This window comes from Oncorhynchus clarkii, chromosome 23, assembly GCF_045791955.1.
Source record: "Oncorhynchus clarkii lewisi isolate Uvic-CL-2024 chromosome 23, UVic_Ocla_1.0, whole genome shotgun sequence".
NCBI lineage: Eukaryota > Metazoa > Chordata > Actinopteri > Salmoniformes > Salmonidae > Oncorhynchus > Oncorhynchus clarkii.
In genome coordinates, this window is record NC_092169.1 from 39,818,017 (window position 1) to 39,834,725 (window position 16,709).

At 37.9% G+C, this 16,709-nt stretch overlaps 1 protein-coding gene across 1 annotated transcript in view; it reads right to left on the reverse strand.

Annotated features, from left to right (window-relative positions):
- LOC139381932 (beta-1,3-N-acetylglucosaminyltransferase radical fringe-like) overlaps positions 1 to 16,363 on the reverse strand; it is a 38,979-nt gene extending 22,616 nt beyond the window's left edge. The window contains exons 1-3 of the mRNA XM_071125805.1: positions 15,959 to 16,363; positions 15,234 to 15,383; positions 13,902 to 14,518 (exon numbers count right to left, since the gene is read on the reverse strand). Of these exons, the coding sequence (XP_070981906.1) occupies positions 13,902 to 14,417 (516 nt within the window). The 5' untranslated portion in view covers positions 14,418 to 14,518; positions 15,234 to 15,383; positions 15,959 to 16,363. The remainder of the gene's footprint in view (positions 1 to 13,901; positions 14,519 to 15,233; positions 15,384 to 15,958) is intronic.
- Between the last annotated feature and the right edge of the window lie 346 nt (positions 16,364 to 16,709).

The following is a 16,709-nucleotide window of genomic DNA, read 5'->3' on the forward strand; positions in this document are numbered from 1 at the left end:
CCTAACAGTAAAACAACTGAAGAGTCTGACACATCCACATGATCTACAAATTAGTAGAACAACCCAGCTGCTGCTCTTAACAGATGCTCCTAAAATTGTCTGTTGAGTGGCTCAACCTTGTTGACCTAAAGCCTATGAGAGCTACAACAGTCTGAGCCAACAGTTAAAATTATAGGTAGGTTGTCACACTTGGACAACAAGACTTTTAGTCAATAGTTGTGCAGGTGGTTAGTAGACTGTAGACACACATTGGGCCTTTGGCACAACGCAGTCTTTGAACAGTCATCTTCTGGGCTGTCCCAAATGGCATCCCTATGGTCCTGGTCAAAAGTAGTGCACTATAAAGGGAATAGGGTGCCATTTGGGACACACTGCTGGAGCAGCCTGGGAGGTAGAACATTTTTATGTCAACACAAAAAAAGCTGGTTAGAAACGGTGGTCCAACATCTGCGACGTTAGTTACTGAGCAAATTGGGCCAGTGTGTTTGGTCCTGTTAATGTGCAGCTGAACACTGGAACTCTTTGTGTTGTAGGGCCTCACTGCTGATCTGTTTTATAGGCTCAGAACAGACCGGTGATATTAACCACAGTCACATTCTCTCTCTGACTCAAATGGTACCCTATTTCCTATATAGCGCACATGTAGTACATCAGGGTCCATACGGTGCTATTTGGGACGCACATCAGTTTCTGGTTGGTCCCTAAACTTCAGTGGCTGAGCTAACCCCCCTGCTGTTTACTCAAGCAGTGCAAAGGTGTGCTGGCATAAAAAAGTTGCATAGGTGTGAGGCAGAGTACTTTATGTGCGTTTCAAGATGCGTTTCAAGATGCAGTGTGTTTAAAGTATTCTGAGTGTGAAATAACCATAAGTGTGAAAGTGTTTTAATGTGACTATGTTGGCTATGGAAAGAGTATGAAGTAGCCCTTCACTCCTTTCTCTTCAAGTTAATCAAAACTGACAAATGGGAACCCATTCCAACTTTAAACACACTATTTGACACATGGGAATCTTTCATTAAGGGAAAACTTCAGGATCTACCCCATGACACAGTTCAGGATCTACCCCATGACACAGTTCAGGATCTACCCCATGACACAGTTCTGGATCTACCCCATGACACAGTTCTGGATCTACCCCATGACACAGTTCAGGATCTACCCCATGACACAGTTCAGGATCTACCCCATGACACAGTTCAGGATCTACCCCATGACACAGTTCAGGATCTACCCCATGACACAGTTCTGGTCCTACCCCATGACACAGTTCTGGTCCTACTCCATGACACAGTTCTGTTCCTACCCCATGACACAGTTCTGTTCCTACCCCATGACACAGTTCTGTTCCTACCCCATGACACAGTTCTGGTCCTACCCCATGACACAGTTCTGGTCCTACCCCATGACACAGTTCTGGTCCTACTCCATGACACAGTTCTGGTCCTACTCCATGACACAGTTATGTTCCTACCCCATGACACAGTTCTGTTCCTACCCCATGACACAGTTCTGGTCCTACCCCATGACACAGTTCTGGTCCTACTCCATGACACAGTTCTGGTCCTACCCCATGACACAGTTCTGGTCCTACCCCATGACACAGTTCTGGTCCTACCCCATGACACAGTTCTGGTCCTACCCCATGACACAGTTCTGGTCCTACCCCATGACACAGTTCTGTTCCTACCCCATGACACAGTTCTGGTCCTACCCCATGACACAGTTCTGGTCCTACCCCATGACACAGTTCTGGTCCTACCCCATGACACAGTTCTGGTCCTACTCCATGACACAGTTCTCCCCAGCTGTGCTCTTTAGCCTGTTGACATACACACCTATGCAACCTACATGTACAAATGACCTTGACTAACCTGCACCCCTGCACATTTACTCAGTAGCGGGACCCTTGTATATAGCCTCGTTATTGTTATGTAATTCTACTGTGTCACTTTTACTTTATTTAGTAAATATTTTCTTAACTATTTATTGAACTGCACTGTTGGATAAGGGCTTGTATAAGTAAGCACTTCACAGTTGTATTCCTGTTGTATTCGGCGCATGTGACAAATACAATTTGATACAGTACCAGTCAAAAGTTTTAGAACACCTACTCATTCAAGGGTTTTTCTTAATTTGTACTATTTTCTACATTGTAGAATAATAGTGAAGACATCAAAACCATGAAATAACACATATGGAATCATGTAGTAACCAAAAAAGTGTTAACCAATTCAAAATATATTTTATATTTCAGATTCTTCAAAGTAGCCACCCTTTGCCTTGATGACAGCTTTGCACACTCTTGGCATTCTCTCAACCAGCTTCACCTGGAATGCTTTTCCAACAAGGAGTTCCCACATATGCCGAGCACTTGTTGGCTGCTTTTCCTCCACTCTGCGGTCCAACTCATCCCAAACCATCTCAATTGGGTTTAGGTCAGGTGATTGTGGAGGCCAGATCATTTGATGCAGCCTCCTATAGATCCCTGGCTGGGGACCGCTGATATATAATATATTCTACAGCCTCCTATAGATCCCTGGGTTGGGACTGGGGAGCCCCTGTGTTTGGAGAGGGATTACACCAGAGAATTCTCCCCCTTTCTCCCTCCCTTGTTATTCACCCTGACTTATCCACTAAACACATTTCTCCTGACCCCCAGCCCCTGCTCATTCTTCCTGCTCCTATCCCAACCCCTTTACCTAAAGACATGTCCCCTCTCCCCAACCGGCCCAGCACCCTCTCCCCCTTCCTTCCCAGTTCACCCACCCAACCCTTCTCCCACAGATTCCCAATGCACCCCTGCCATCTAAAGGGGAGGTGGGGGTGGTGGAGGAGGAGGGGGGCAGATTCCTGTAGAGTGAACGAACAAACACAGCAGTGTGTTCCTCCTACTCATGTCTCCTGCTCTCCTCTAGTTGCTCAGGAACTTCCTCCCTCTGGGAACCCTGGGTCTACCACCACACACACACATGCTTCCCAACCCTACTGAGACACCCAGGGCATACAACCAGCAGCTGCCATGCCTTTACACCACATACACAAGCTGTCATGTGCTTAACCATTCCATATCCCCTGCCAGCCATGGTTCCACACACACACACACACACACACACACACACACACACACACACACACACACACACCAGATCCTATGGCCACTGAGCCACCGTTCAGTAGAACATCCGTCCTTCTATACCATCTCTACTCAGACATCTGTTCTGTCCTTCTATACCATCTCTACTACTGTCTACTCCAACATCTGTTCCGTCCTTCTATACCATCTCTACTACTGTCTACTCCAACATCTGTTCCGTCCTTCTATACCATCTCTACTACTGTCTACTCCAACATCTGTTCCGTCCTTCTATACCATCTCTACTACTGTCTACTCCAACATCTGTTCCGTCCTTCTATACCATCTCTACTACTGTCTACTCCAACATCTGTTCCGTCCTTCTATACCATCTCTACTACTGTCTACTCCAACATCTGTTCCGTCTTTCTATACCATCTCTACTACTGTCTACTCCAACATCTGTTCCGTCCTTCTATACCATCTCTACTACTGCCTACTCCAACATCTGTTCCGTCCTTCTATACCATCTCTACCCATCTCTACTACTGTCTACTCCAACATCTGTTCCGTCCTTCTATACCACCTCTACTACTGTCTACTCCAACATCTGTTCTGTCCTTCTGTACCACCTCTACTCCAACATCTGTTCCGTCCTTCTATACCATCTCTACTACTGCCTACTCCAACATCTGTTCCGTCCTTCTATACCATCTCTACCCATCTCTACTACTGTCTACTCCAACATCTGTTCCGTCCTTCTATACCACCTCTACTACTGTCTACTCCAACATCTGTTCTGTCCTTCTGTACCATCTCTACTCCAACATCTGTTCTGTCCTTCTGTACCATCATGTGGTTTGCTAGAAGAGTTATAGAACCAGATCCAAAGAGTCAATTGATTCCAAATGACCTCTATGCTCTTGACGCGCTTATTTTCATTCTGAACCACATGAGCTGATACTCTTGGCAATGGGCAAGTCCATGTCAACAGAATTACGCTGGCTATTTTTCACTTAAAAATGTATGCCAAACAAAAATAATAAAATAATAAAATAATAGAGGCTATATGATATGTTCTACATGATATGTTCAATATGATACGGTATGTTCTATATGATGTGTTCTATATAATACAGTATGTTCTAAATGATACAGTATGTTCTATATGATACAGTATGTTCTATATGATGTGTTCTATATAATACAGTATGTTCTAAATTATACAGTATGTTCTATATGATGTGTTCTATATAATACAGTATGTTCTAAATGATATAGAACATACTGTATCATATATTCTATATGATACAGTATGTTCTATGTGATATGTTCTATATTATACAGTATGTTCTATATGATTTCTTCTATATAATACATTGTTCTAAATGATACAGTATGTTCTTTATAATACAGTATGTTCTTTATAATACAGTATGTTCTATATTCTACATGATATGTTCTATATGATACAGTATGTTCTTTATAATACCGTATGTTCTATGTTCTATATAATACAGTATGTTCTAAATGATACAGTATGCTCTTTATAATACAGTATGTGCTATATGATACGTTATAAATGATGTGTTCTATATGATCCAGTATGTTCTATATGTTCTATATGCTACAATATGATATGTTCTATATGATACAGTGTGTTCTATATGATACAGTATGTTCTTTATAATACAGTATGTTCTATAATCTATATGATGTGTTCTATATGATACGTTATAAATGATGTGTTCTATATGATCCAGTATGTTCTATATGTTCTATATGCTACAATATGATATGTTCTATATGATACAGTATGTTCTTTATAATACAGTATGTTCTATATTCTATATGATATGTTCTATATGATATAGTATGTTCTATATGATACAGTATGCTCTTTATAATACAGTATGTTCTATATGATATGTTCTGTATGATACAGTATGTTCTATATGGTATGTTCTATATGATAGTATGTTCTATATGACATGTTCTATATGATACAGCATGTTCTATATATGTTCTATATGATACAGCATGTTCTATATATGTTCTATATGACATGTTCTATATGATACAGCATGTTCTATATGATATGTTCTATATGCTACAATATGATACAGCATGTTCTATATGATACAGTGTGTTCTATATAATATGTTCTATATGACACAGTATGTTCTATATGATTTGTTCATATGATATGCTCTATATAATAAAGTGTGTTCTATATGATGTGTTTTATATAATACAGTGTTCTATATGTGTTCTATATGATACAGTGTGTTCTATATGATACAGTATGTTCTATATGATATGCTCTATATAATACAGTGTGTTCTATATGATACAGTATGTTCTATATGATGTGTTCTATATGATACAGTGTGTTCTATATGATACAGTATGTTATATATGATATGCTCTATATGATACAGTGTGTTCTATATTATATGCTCTATATGATAGTGTGTTCTATATGATGTGTTCTATATGATACAGTGTGTTCTATATGATGTGTTCTATATGATACAGTGTGTTCTATATGATGTGTTCTATATGATACAGTATGTGTTCTATATGATACAGTGTGTTCTATATGATATGTTCTATATGATACAGTATGTTCTATATGATGTGTTCTATATGATACAGTGTGTTCTATATGATGTGTTCTATATGATACAGTATGTGTTCTATATGATACAGTGTGTTCTATATGATATGTTCTATATGATACAGTATGTTCTATATGATACAGTGTGTTCTATATGATACAGTGTGTTCTATATGATATGCTCTATATAATACAGTGTGTTCTATATGATACAGTATGTGTTCTATATGATACAGTATGTTCTATATGATGTGTTCTATATGATACAGTATGTGTTCAATATGATACAGTGTGTTCTATATGATGTGTTCTATATGATACAGTGTGTTCTATATGATATGCTCTATATAATACAGTGTGTTCTATATGATACAGTATGTGTTATATATGATACAGTATGTTCTATATGATGTGTTCTATATGATACAGTATGTGTTCTATATGATACAGTGTGTTCTATATGATGTGTTCTATATGATACAGTGTGTTCTATATGATATGCTCTATATAATACAGTGTGTTCTATATGATACAGTGTGTTCTATATGATGTGTTCTATATGATAGTGTGTTCTATATGATTTGTTAATATGATACAGTATGTATGTTCTATATGATTTGTTCATATGATATGCTCTATATAATACAGTGTGTTCTATATGATACAGTAAGTTCTATATGATGTGTTCTATATGATACAGTGTGTTCTATATGATACAGTATGTTCTATATGATGTGTTCTATATGATACAGTGTGTTCTATATGATATGCTCTATATGATACAGTGTGTTCTATATGATATGCTCTATATGATACAGTGTGTTCTATATTATATGCTCTATATGATAGTGTGTTCTATATGATGTGTTCTATATGATACAGTGTGTTCTATATGATGTGTTCTATATGATACAGTATGTGTTCTATATGATACAGTGTGTTCTATATGATATGTTCTATATGATACAGTATGTTCTATATGATGTGTTCTATATGATACAGTGTGTTCTATATGATGTGTTCTATATGATACAGTATGTGTTCTATATGATACAGTGTGTTCTATATGATATGTTCTATATGATACAGTATGTTCTATATGATACAGTGTGTTCTATATGATACAGTGTGTTCTATATGATATGCTCTATATAATACAGTGTGTTCTATATGATACAGTATGTGTTCTATATGATACAGTATGTTCTATATGATGTGTTCTATATGATACAGTATGTGTTCAATATGATACAGTGTGTTCTATATGATGTGTTCTATATGATACAGTGTGTTCTATATGATATGCTCTATATAATACAGTGTGTTCTATATGATACAGTATGTGTTATATATGATACAGTATGTTCTATATGATGTGTTCTATATGATACAGTATGTGTTCTATATGATACAGTGTGTTCTATATGATGTGTTCTATATGATACAGTGTGTTCTATATGATATGCTCTATATAATACAGTGTGTTCTATATGATACAGTGTGTTCTATATGATGTGTTCTATATGATAGTGTGTTCTATATGATTTGTTAATATGATACAGTATGTATGTTCTATATGATTTGTTCATATGATATGCTCTATATAATACAGTGTGTTCTATATGATACAGTAAGTTCTATATGATGTGTTCTATATGATACAGTGTGTTCTATATGATACAGTATGTTCTATATGATGTGTTCTATATGATACAGTGTGTTCTATATGATATGCTCTATATGATACAGTGTGTTCTATATGATATGCTCTATATGATACAGTGTGTTCTATATGATGTGTTCTATATGATACAGTGTGTTCTATATGATGTGTTCTATATGATACAGTATGTGTTCTATATGATACAGTGTGTTCTATATGATGTGTTCTATATGATACAGTGTGTTCTATATGATATGCTCTATATAATGCAGTGTGTTCTATATGATACAGTGTGTTCTATATGATGTGTTCTATATGATACAGTATGTGTTCTATATGATAGTGTGTTCTATATGATTTGTTCATATGATATGCTCTATATAATACAGTGTGTTCTATATGATATATGATACAGTATGTATGTTCTATATGATTTGTTTATATGATATGCTCTATATATATATATAATACAGTATGTTCTATATATGTGTGTGTTCTATATGATACAGTATGTATGTTCTATATGATATGCTCTATATAATACAGTATGTTCTATATATGTGTTCTATATGATTTGTTCATATGATAGTGTGTTCTATATGATGTGCTCTATTTAATACAGTGTGTTCTATAGGATGTGTTCTATATGATACAGTATGTTCTATATTATATGTTCTACATTATGTGTTTTATGATGTGTTCACTATGATACAGTAGGTTCTATAATATAGTGTTTTATACGTGGTATTTTTTTAATGTAACCTTTATATGATATGCTCTATATAATACAGTGTGTTCTATATGATACAGTATGTTCTATATGATGTGTTCTATATGATACAGTGTGTTCTATATGATACAGTATGTTATATATGATATGCTCTATATTATACAGTGTGTTCTATATTATATGCTCTATATGATACAGTGTGTTCTATATGATGTGTTCTATATGATACAGTGTGTTCTATATGATGTGTTCTATATGATACAGTGTGTTCTATATGATGTGTTCTATATGATACAGTATGTGTTCTATATGATACAGTGTGTTCTATATGATATGTTCTATATGATACAGTATGTTCTATATGATGTGTTCTATATGATACAGTGTGTTCTATATGATGTGTTCTATATGATACAGTATGTGTTCTATATGATACAGTGTGTTCTATATGATATGTTCTATATGATACAGTATGTTCTATATGATACAGTGTGTTCTATATGATACAGTGTGTTCTATATGATATGCTCTATATAATACAGTGTGTTCTATATGATACAGTATGTGTTCTATATGATACAGTATGTTCTATATGATGTGTTCTATATGATACAGTATGTGTTCAATATGATACAGTGTGTTCTATATGATGTGTTTTATATGATACAGTGTGTTCTATATGATATGCTCTATATAATACAGTGTGTTCTATATGATACAGTATGTGTTCTATATGATACAGTATGTGTTCTATATGATGTGTTCTATATGATACAGTGTGTTCTATATGATATGCTCTATATAATACAGTGTGTTCTATATGATACAGTGTGTTCTATATGATGTGTTCTATATGATAGTGTGTTCTATATGATTTGTTAATATGATACAGTATGTATGTTCTATATGATTTGTTCATATGATATGCTCTATATAATACAGTGTGTTCTATATGATACAGTAAGTTCTATATGATGTGTTCTATATGATACAGTGTGTTCTATATGATACAGTATGTTCTATATGATGTGTTCTATATGATACAGTGTGTTCTATATGATATGCTCTATATGATACAGTGTGTTCTATATGATATGCTCTATATGATACAGTGTGTTCTATATGATGTGTTCTATATGATACAGTGTGTTCTATATGATGTGTTCTATATGATACAGTATGTGTTCTATATGATACAGTGTGTTCTATATGATGTGTTCTATATGATACAGTGTGTTCTATATGATATGCTCTATATAATGCAGTGTGTTCTATATGATACAGTGTGTTCTATATGATGTGTTCTATATGATACAGTATGTGTTCTATATGATAGTGTGTTCTATATGATTTGTTCATATGATATGCTCTATATAATACAGTGTGTTCTATATGATATATGATACAGTATGTATGTTCTATATGATATGCTCTATATAATACAGTATGTTCTATATATGTGTGTGTTCTATATGATACAGTATGTATGTTCTATATGATGTGCTCTATTTAATACAGTGTGTTCTATAGGATGTGTTCTATATGATACAGTATGTTCTATATTATATGTTCTACATTATGTGTTTTATGATGTGTTCTCTATGATACAGTAGGTTCTATAATATAGTGTTTTATACGTGGTATTTTTTTAATGTAACCTTTATTTAACTAGGTAAGTCAGTTAAGAACAAATTCTTATTTTCAATGACGACCTAGGAACAGTGGGTTAACTGTTTTGTTCTGGGGCAGAACGACAGATTTTTTATCTCGTCAGCTCGGGGATTCGATCTTGCAACCTTTCGGTTACTAGTCCAAAGCTCAAACCATTAGGCTACCTGCCGACCCATGATACAGTATATTCCATATGATGTGTTCTATATGATACAGTATGTTCTATATAATATCATCTATATGGTAGAGTATGTTCTATATGATATGTTCTATATGACGATTTCTATATGATACAGTATGTTCTATATGATACAGTATGTTCTTTATGATACGCCATATTTTACAGTTCAGGTCAGAAGTCTGCATACACTTAGGTTGGAGTCATTAAAACTAGTTTTTCAACCACTCCACAAATGTCTTGTTAACAAACTATATTTTTGGCAAGTCGGTTAGGAGATCTACGTTGTGCATGACACAAGTAATTTTTCCAACAATTATTTAACTTATAATTCACTGTATCACAATTCAAGGGGGTCAGAAGTTTACATACACTAAATTGACGGTGCCTTTAAACAGCATGGACATAACCTGAAAGGCCGCTCAGCAAGGAAGAAGACACTACTCCAAAACCGCCATAAAATAGCCAGACTACGGTTTGCAACTGCACATGGGGACAAAGATCGTACTTTTGGAGAAATATCCTCTGGTCTGATGAAACAAAAATAGAACTGTTTGGCCATAATGACCATTATGTTTGGAGGAAAAAGGGTGAGGCTTGCAAGCCAAAGAACACCATCCCAATTGTGAAGCATGGGGTTGGCAGCATCATGTTGTGGGGGTGCTTTGCTGCAGGAGGGACTGATGCACTTCACAAAATAGATGGCATCATGAGGTAGGAAAATGATGTATTGAGATGTTGCTTCAATATATCTACATCAATCGGGAAGTTAAAGCTTGGTCACAAATGGGTCTTCTAATTGGACAATGACTCCAAGCATACTTCCAAAGTTGTGGCAAAATGGCTTAAGGACAACAAAGTCAAGGTATTGGAGTGTCCATCAGAAAGGCCTGACCTCAATCCTATAGAAAATGTGTAGGCAGAACTGAAAAAGTGTGTGTGAGCAAGGAGGCCTACAAACCTGACTCAGTTACACCAGCTCTGTCAGGAGGAATGGGCCAAAATTCACCCAACTTATTGTGGGAAGCTTGTGGAAGGCTACCCGAAACGTTTGACCCAAGTTAAACTATTTAAAGGCAATGCTACCAAATACGAATTGAGTGTATGTAAACTTCTGACCCACTGGGAATGTGAAGAAGGAAATAAAAGCTTAAATAAATCACTCCCTCTACTATTATTCTGACATTTCACATTCTTAAAATAAAGTGGTGATCCTAACTGACCTAAGACAGGGCATTTTTACTAGGATTAAATGTCAGGAAGTATGAAAAACTGAGTTTAAATGTATTTGGCTAAGGTGCATGTAAACTTCCGACTTCAACCTGTATATGATACAGCCACAACTGTCATGATTGAGTCTTTGAATGAAGAGAATGAGATAAAACTGTCCAGTTTGAGTGGTTTTTGCAGCTCGTTCCAGTCGAGAGCTGCAGTGAACTGAAAAGACAAGCAATCCAGGGATGTGTGTGCTTTGGGAACCTTTAACAGAATGTGACTGATAGAACCGGTATTGGATGTGGAGGATGAGGGCTGCAGTAGATATTTCAGCTAGGGGGGAGTGAGGCCTAAGAGGGTTTTATAAATAAGCATCAACCAATGGGTCTTGCGAGATGACCAGTTTAAAGAGGAGTATAGAGTGCAGTGACAGTGTCTAGCCATACTCCCAAGTACTTGTATGAGGTGACAACCTCAAGCTCTAAACCCTCAGAGGTAGTAATAACACCTGTGGGAAGAGGGGCATTCTTCTTACCAAACCACATGACCTTTGTTTTGGAGGTGTTCAGGACAAGGCAGAGAAAGCTTGTTGGGCACTAAGAAAGCTTTGTTGTAGAGCGTTTTACACAAAATCCAGGGATGGGCCAGCTGAGTATAAGACTACCATCTGCATATAAATGTTTGAGAGAATATATATGATATATTCTATATTATAAACTGGGTGGTTCGAGCCCTGAAGGCTGATTGGCTGACAGCTGTGGTATATCAGACCGCATACCACGGGTATGACAATACATTTATTTTTACTGCTCTAATTACGTTGGTAACCAGTTTATAATAGCAATAAGGCAACTCGGGGGTTTGGGGTATATGGCCAATATCCAGGCACTCTGTGATGCGTTGTGCATAAGAACATCCCTTAGCCATGGTATATTGGCCATATACAGTGCCTTGCGAAAGTATTCGGCCCCCTTGAACTTTGCGACCTTTTGCCACATTTCAGGCTTCAAACATAAAGATATAAAACTGTATTTTTTTGTGAAGAATCAACAACAAGTGGGACACAATCATGAAGTGGAACGACATTTATTGGATATTTCAAACTTTTTTAACAAATCAAAAACTGAAAAATTGGGCGTGCAAAATTATTCAGCCCCCTTAAGTTAATACTTTGTAGCGCCACCTTTTGCTGCGATTACAGCTGTAAGTCGCTTGGGGTATGTCTCTATCAGTTTTGCACATCGAGAGACTGAAATGTTTTCCCATTCCTCCTTGCAAAACAGCTCGAGCTCAGTGAGGTTGGATGGAGAGCATTTGTGAACAGCAGTTTTCAGTTCTTTCCACAGATTCTCGATTGGATTCAGGTCTGGACTTTGACTTGGCCATTCTAACACCTGGATATGTTTATTTTTGAACCATTCCATTGTAGATTTTGCTTTATGTTTTGGATCATTGTCTTGTTGGAAGACAAATCTCCATCCCAGTCTCAGGTCTTTTGCAGACTCCATCAGGTTTTCTTCCAGAATGGTCCTGTATTTGGCTCCATCCATCTTCCCATCAATTTTAACCATCTTCCCTGTCCCTGCTGAAGAAAAGCAGGCCCAAACCATGATGCTGCCACCACCATGTTTGACAGTGGGGATGGTGTATTCAGCTGTGTTGCTTTTACGCCAAACATAACGTTTTGCATTGTTGCCAAAAAGTTCAATTTTGGTTTCATCTGACCAGAGCACCTTCTTCCACATGTTTGGTGTGTCTCCCAGGTGGCTTGTGGCAAACTTTAAACGACACTTTTTATGGATATCTTTAAGAAACGTCTTTCTTCTTGCCACTCTTCCATAAAGGCCAGATTTGTGCAATATACGACTGATTGTTGTCCTATGGACAGAGTCTCCCACCTCAGCTGTAGATCTCTGCAGTTCATCCAGAGAGATCATGGGCCTCTTGGCTGCATCTCTGATCAGTCTTCTCCTTGTATGAGCTGAAAGTTTAGAGGGACGGCCAGGTCTTGGTAGATTTGCAGTGGTCTGATACTCCTTCCATTTCAATATTATCGCTGGCACAGTGCTCCTTGGGATGTTTAAAGCTTGGGAAATGTTTTGGTATCCAAATCCGGCATTAAACTTCTTCACAACAGTATCTCGGACCTGCCTGGTGCGTTCCTTGTTCTTCATGATGCTCTCTGCGCTTTTAACGGACCTCTGAGACTATCACAGTGCAGGTGCATTTATACGGAGACTTGATTACACACAGGTGGATTGTATTTATCATCATTAGTCATTTAGGTCAACATTGGATCATTCAGAGATCCTCACTGAACTTCTGGAGAGAGTTTGCTGCACTGTAAGTAAAGGGGCTGAATAATTTTGCACGCCCAATTTTTCAATTTTTGATTTGTTAAAAAAGTTTGAAATATCCAATAAATGTCGTTCCACTTCATGATTGTGTCCCACTTGTTGATTCTTCACAAAAAAATACAGTTTTATATCTTTATGTTTGAAGCCTGAAATGTGGCAAAAGGTTGCAAAGTTCAAGGGGGCCGAATACTTTCGCAAGGCACTGTACCACACCCCCTCGTGCCTCATTGCTTAATTAATGATATGTTCTATATGAGACAGTATGTTCTATATGATATTTTAAGAGAGAGAAAGAGAAAGAGAGAAAGGTGTCCTGGAGGACTTTGTAACAGTACAAGACAAATCTACCCTGTGGACAAAATGTGTGTGTATGCCTATGTGTGTTCCTCCCTACCTGTTCTTTGGCTTTGGACACCCAGGTCTGGAACAGCAGATCCAATCTGGACTTGTGGTACTTCCTGGTGGTCTTCACCGCTATGAAAATGTCTTTCAGCTCCAGAGGGTTCCTGGGCCGAGACCCTCCAGCCCCCATCACACCCCCAGTTCTGTGGAGGAAGTCCCCGTCTGACCCTGTCTGAGAGTCTATATGCTTCCCAGCGCCCTGGGTGTCAGCTCGACGAGCTGTATACACCCAGTCCCCATCCACAGTCCTCTTGGTCTCTCTTGGTGTACTCTGCCCCATAGAGTCACCATCAATCCCATTATGCCCCACTGTCACTTTCCCCATATCTGCCTGGAGAGGAACCACCAGACGTCCAGGGTGCCGGGCAGGCTTGTTGTGGGCCCGGGGCCGGGGAAGGTCCCCCTGATGCTGTGAGGGCTGGAGGGTGGGGATGAGGAGCAACAGGGCACAGAGAGCCAGGGAGAACAGGAAGCAGAGCTTGCTGACACCCATTGAGGAGACATGCATCCTGATTGGCCACTGGAGGGGCCTGTCAGCCGCCAGCGCCAGCTTTGCTCCCCACACCGCCGTGTCCCATCTTTATGACCTCACACGGGAACCTGAAGAGACTTCGACACACAACATCATCATTATCATCATCACCCTCACCCCCAAGCCATTAGACTGATTCATAAAAATCGGCACCGGACAATTTACATTGACGACCCCTCCCCCTGTACACTGCTGCTACTCTATGTTTGTTTGCTACCTATGCATAGTCACTTCGCCCCCACCTACATGTACAGATTACCTCAACTAGTCTGTACCCCTGCACACTGACTCGGTACCGGTGCCCCCTGTATATAGCCTCGTTATTCTTATTCTGTTACTTTTTGTTATGGCCTACTTGGTAAATATTTTCTTATTTTTGAACTGCACTGTTGGTTAAGGACTTGTAATTAAGCATTTCACTGTAAAGTCTACACTTGTTGTATTCAGCGCATATGGCAAATGAAGGTTGATTTGATTTGATCATAAAATGACAGTGACACACTTGAGAACATAATCTAGCTGGAAACTGGCTCCTGCACTGGGTTTACTATAGCCTGGGTGACAGACAGACCAGACTGTTTCTACGTAAAAGGACCAAGTTTTCACTGTACAACTGTATAAATATTCTGTCCATCTCAAATGGCAGAAACTCTCTCTTCTGTCTGACGACTAACTTTTGCTGAATTGGCAAAGACAGGCATGTAGAGTCTGGAAGTTCTCCTCTTGGCACATCATCACTCACGCCCTGCAATTTGTCAGTTTATAAGTGTCACATTAAATAGCAAGACTTACCTTCAGTGTGTGAGCAATTTCCTGTTTGCTGCTATTTTCAGAGGGAATGATACTTCAACTGGTAACAGATGTCTGTTGTAGGAAGCAGAGGGATGAAATCCAACCCTTTTTTTCTTTACTAAAATTAGCCTCCTTAGAGAAATATGAGCTCTTAGCACATATAGATATGTGGATATAGCATGAAGGAGAAAGAATGGTTTATGAATTAGATATGAATCATTTACAGGATGGATGTAAATAAATAATCCTAATGCATAAAATAAATGTTAACTTGCCTAGTTTGGGATTATCTAAAACAGTCAAAAATAGAAATAGTTTTTTTCCTCTGAAGATTATGCATCGCAAATCTGGCAGATTGGGGCACTGCCAATAGAAACAGGTCTGACTGCTGTGGGCTTGGTGATTTAAAAAATGTATGAATGCAAAAACAATGCGATTTAGCAACATTATCGGCTCTTAAAAAGTCCATTTAAAGTTTAAAAAGATGTTTAGGAGTTGTTTTGTGTCCATTTCGTGCATGTAGGCTGTCCTACGGTAAACAAGAGAGGCAAGAGTCTGTGGTCTAATAAATTATTTTGAATTAGGCTACATTATATGAAAATGTAGCACTTCCTAATCGATATTGTGGCAATAATGTACAATAACCCTAAGTATGCCGATTTACTTAAAACGCGTATTCTGTGATGAAGAAAATAGCTACATTGTAGGCCTAATAACTTACTTACATGGAAAGAAAATAAACCACATGGCTGTGGATTTACATCTTGTACATTTTGTAAAACAAAACACCAGGGAACTGGTCACCAATAATGAATTAAGTGAGCAGAATCTGACCAAAGAAGAGATAAATAAAGGTTTCCGGGCGCTTTTAATCCTCTTCAACGATCGTCTCTTTTTTGTCTCATCGTCTTGATTTTGATTCGATCGGTCTCAAACTTTAACCATCGCTTTCAGCAGCTCGCTTATACGACCGCGATTCAAAGTAGCCAAGCTGTGCACTCCGCAAGTCAAATGCAAGTGAATTAAACAACATCATGTGTTTCCATTGCGATTATAAACGGTTTATGTTTCTCCGATTCCTCTCAAACCACCTATTAACTTCCTCTCCAAAATAAAAATCATCTGAAACTGAGCGCCCTCTGGCTGGTGATGCTGACCTGGCCCTTGCTACAATATGTAACTTTTTGGGAGAATCGAACACATTCACATAGAAATATGAGTTATAGATATTTCATTCATATTGAAAGCACGTATAGGAAGCGGTACTTCTGTTCTATGTGTGCTACTTCTTTGCTTCCCGTGCTGAAGTTTCGTTTTGTGTCTTTTACATTCGGTTTTACACGCCAGCTTCAAACAGATGAATATACAATATTATTGGTTATGGAAATATACATCCCACAGCGGTTTAGATCGTACACTGATTCTCTATCCAATGACTGCTTGTTTTGTCACAAACTGAAATTAGGCGAAGCGAAC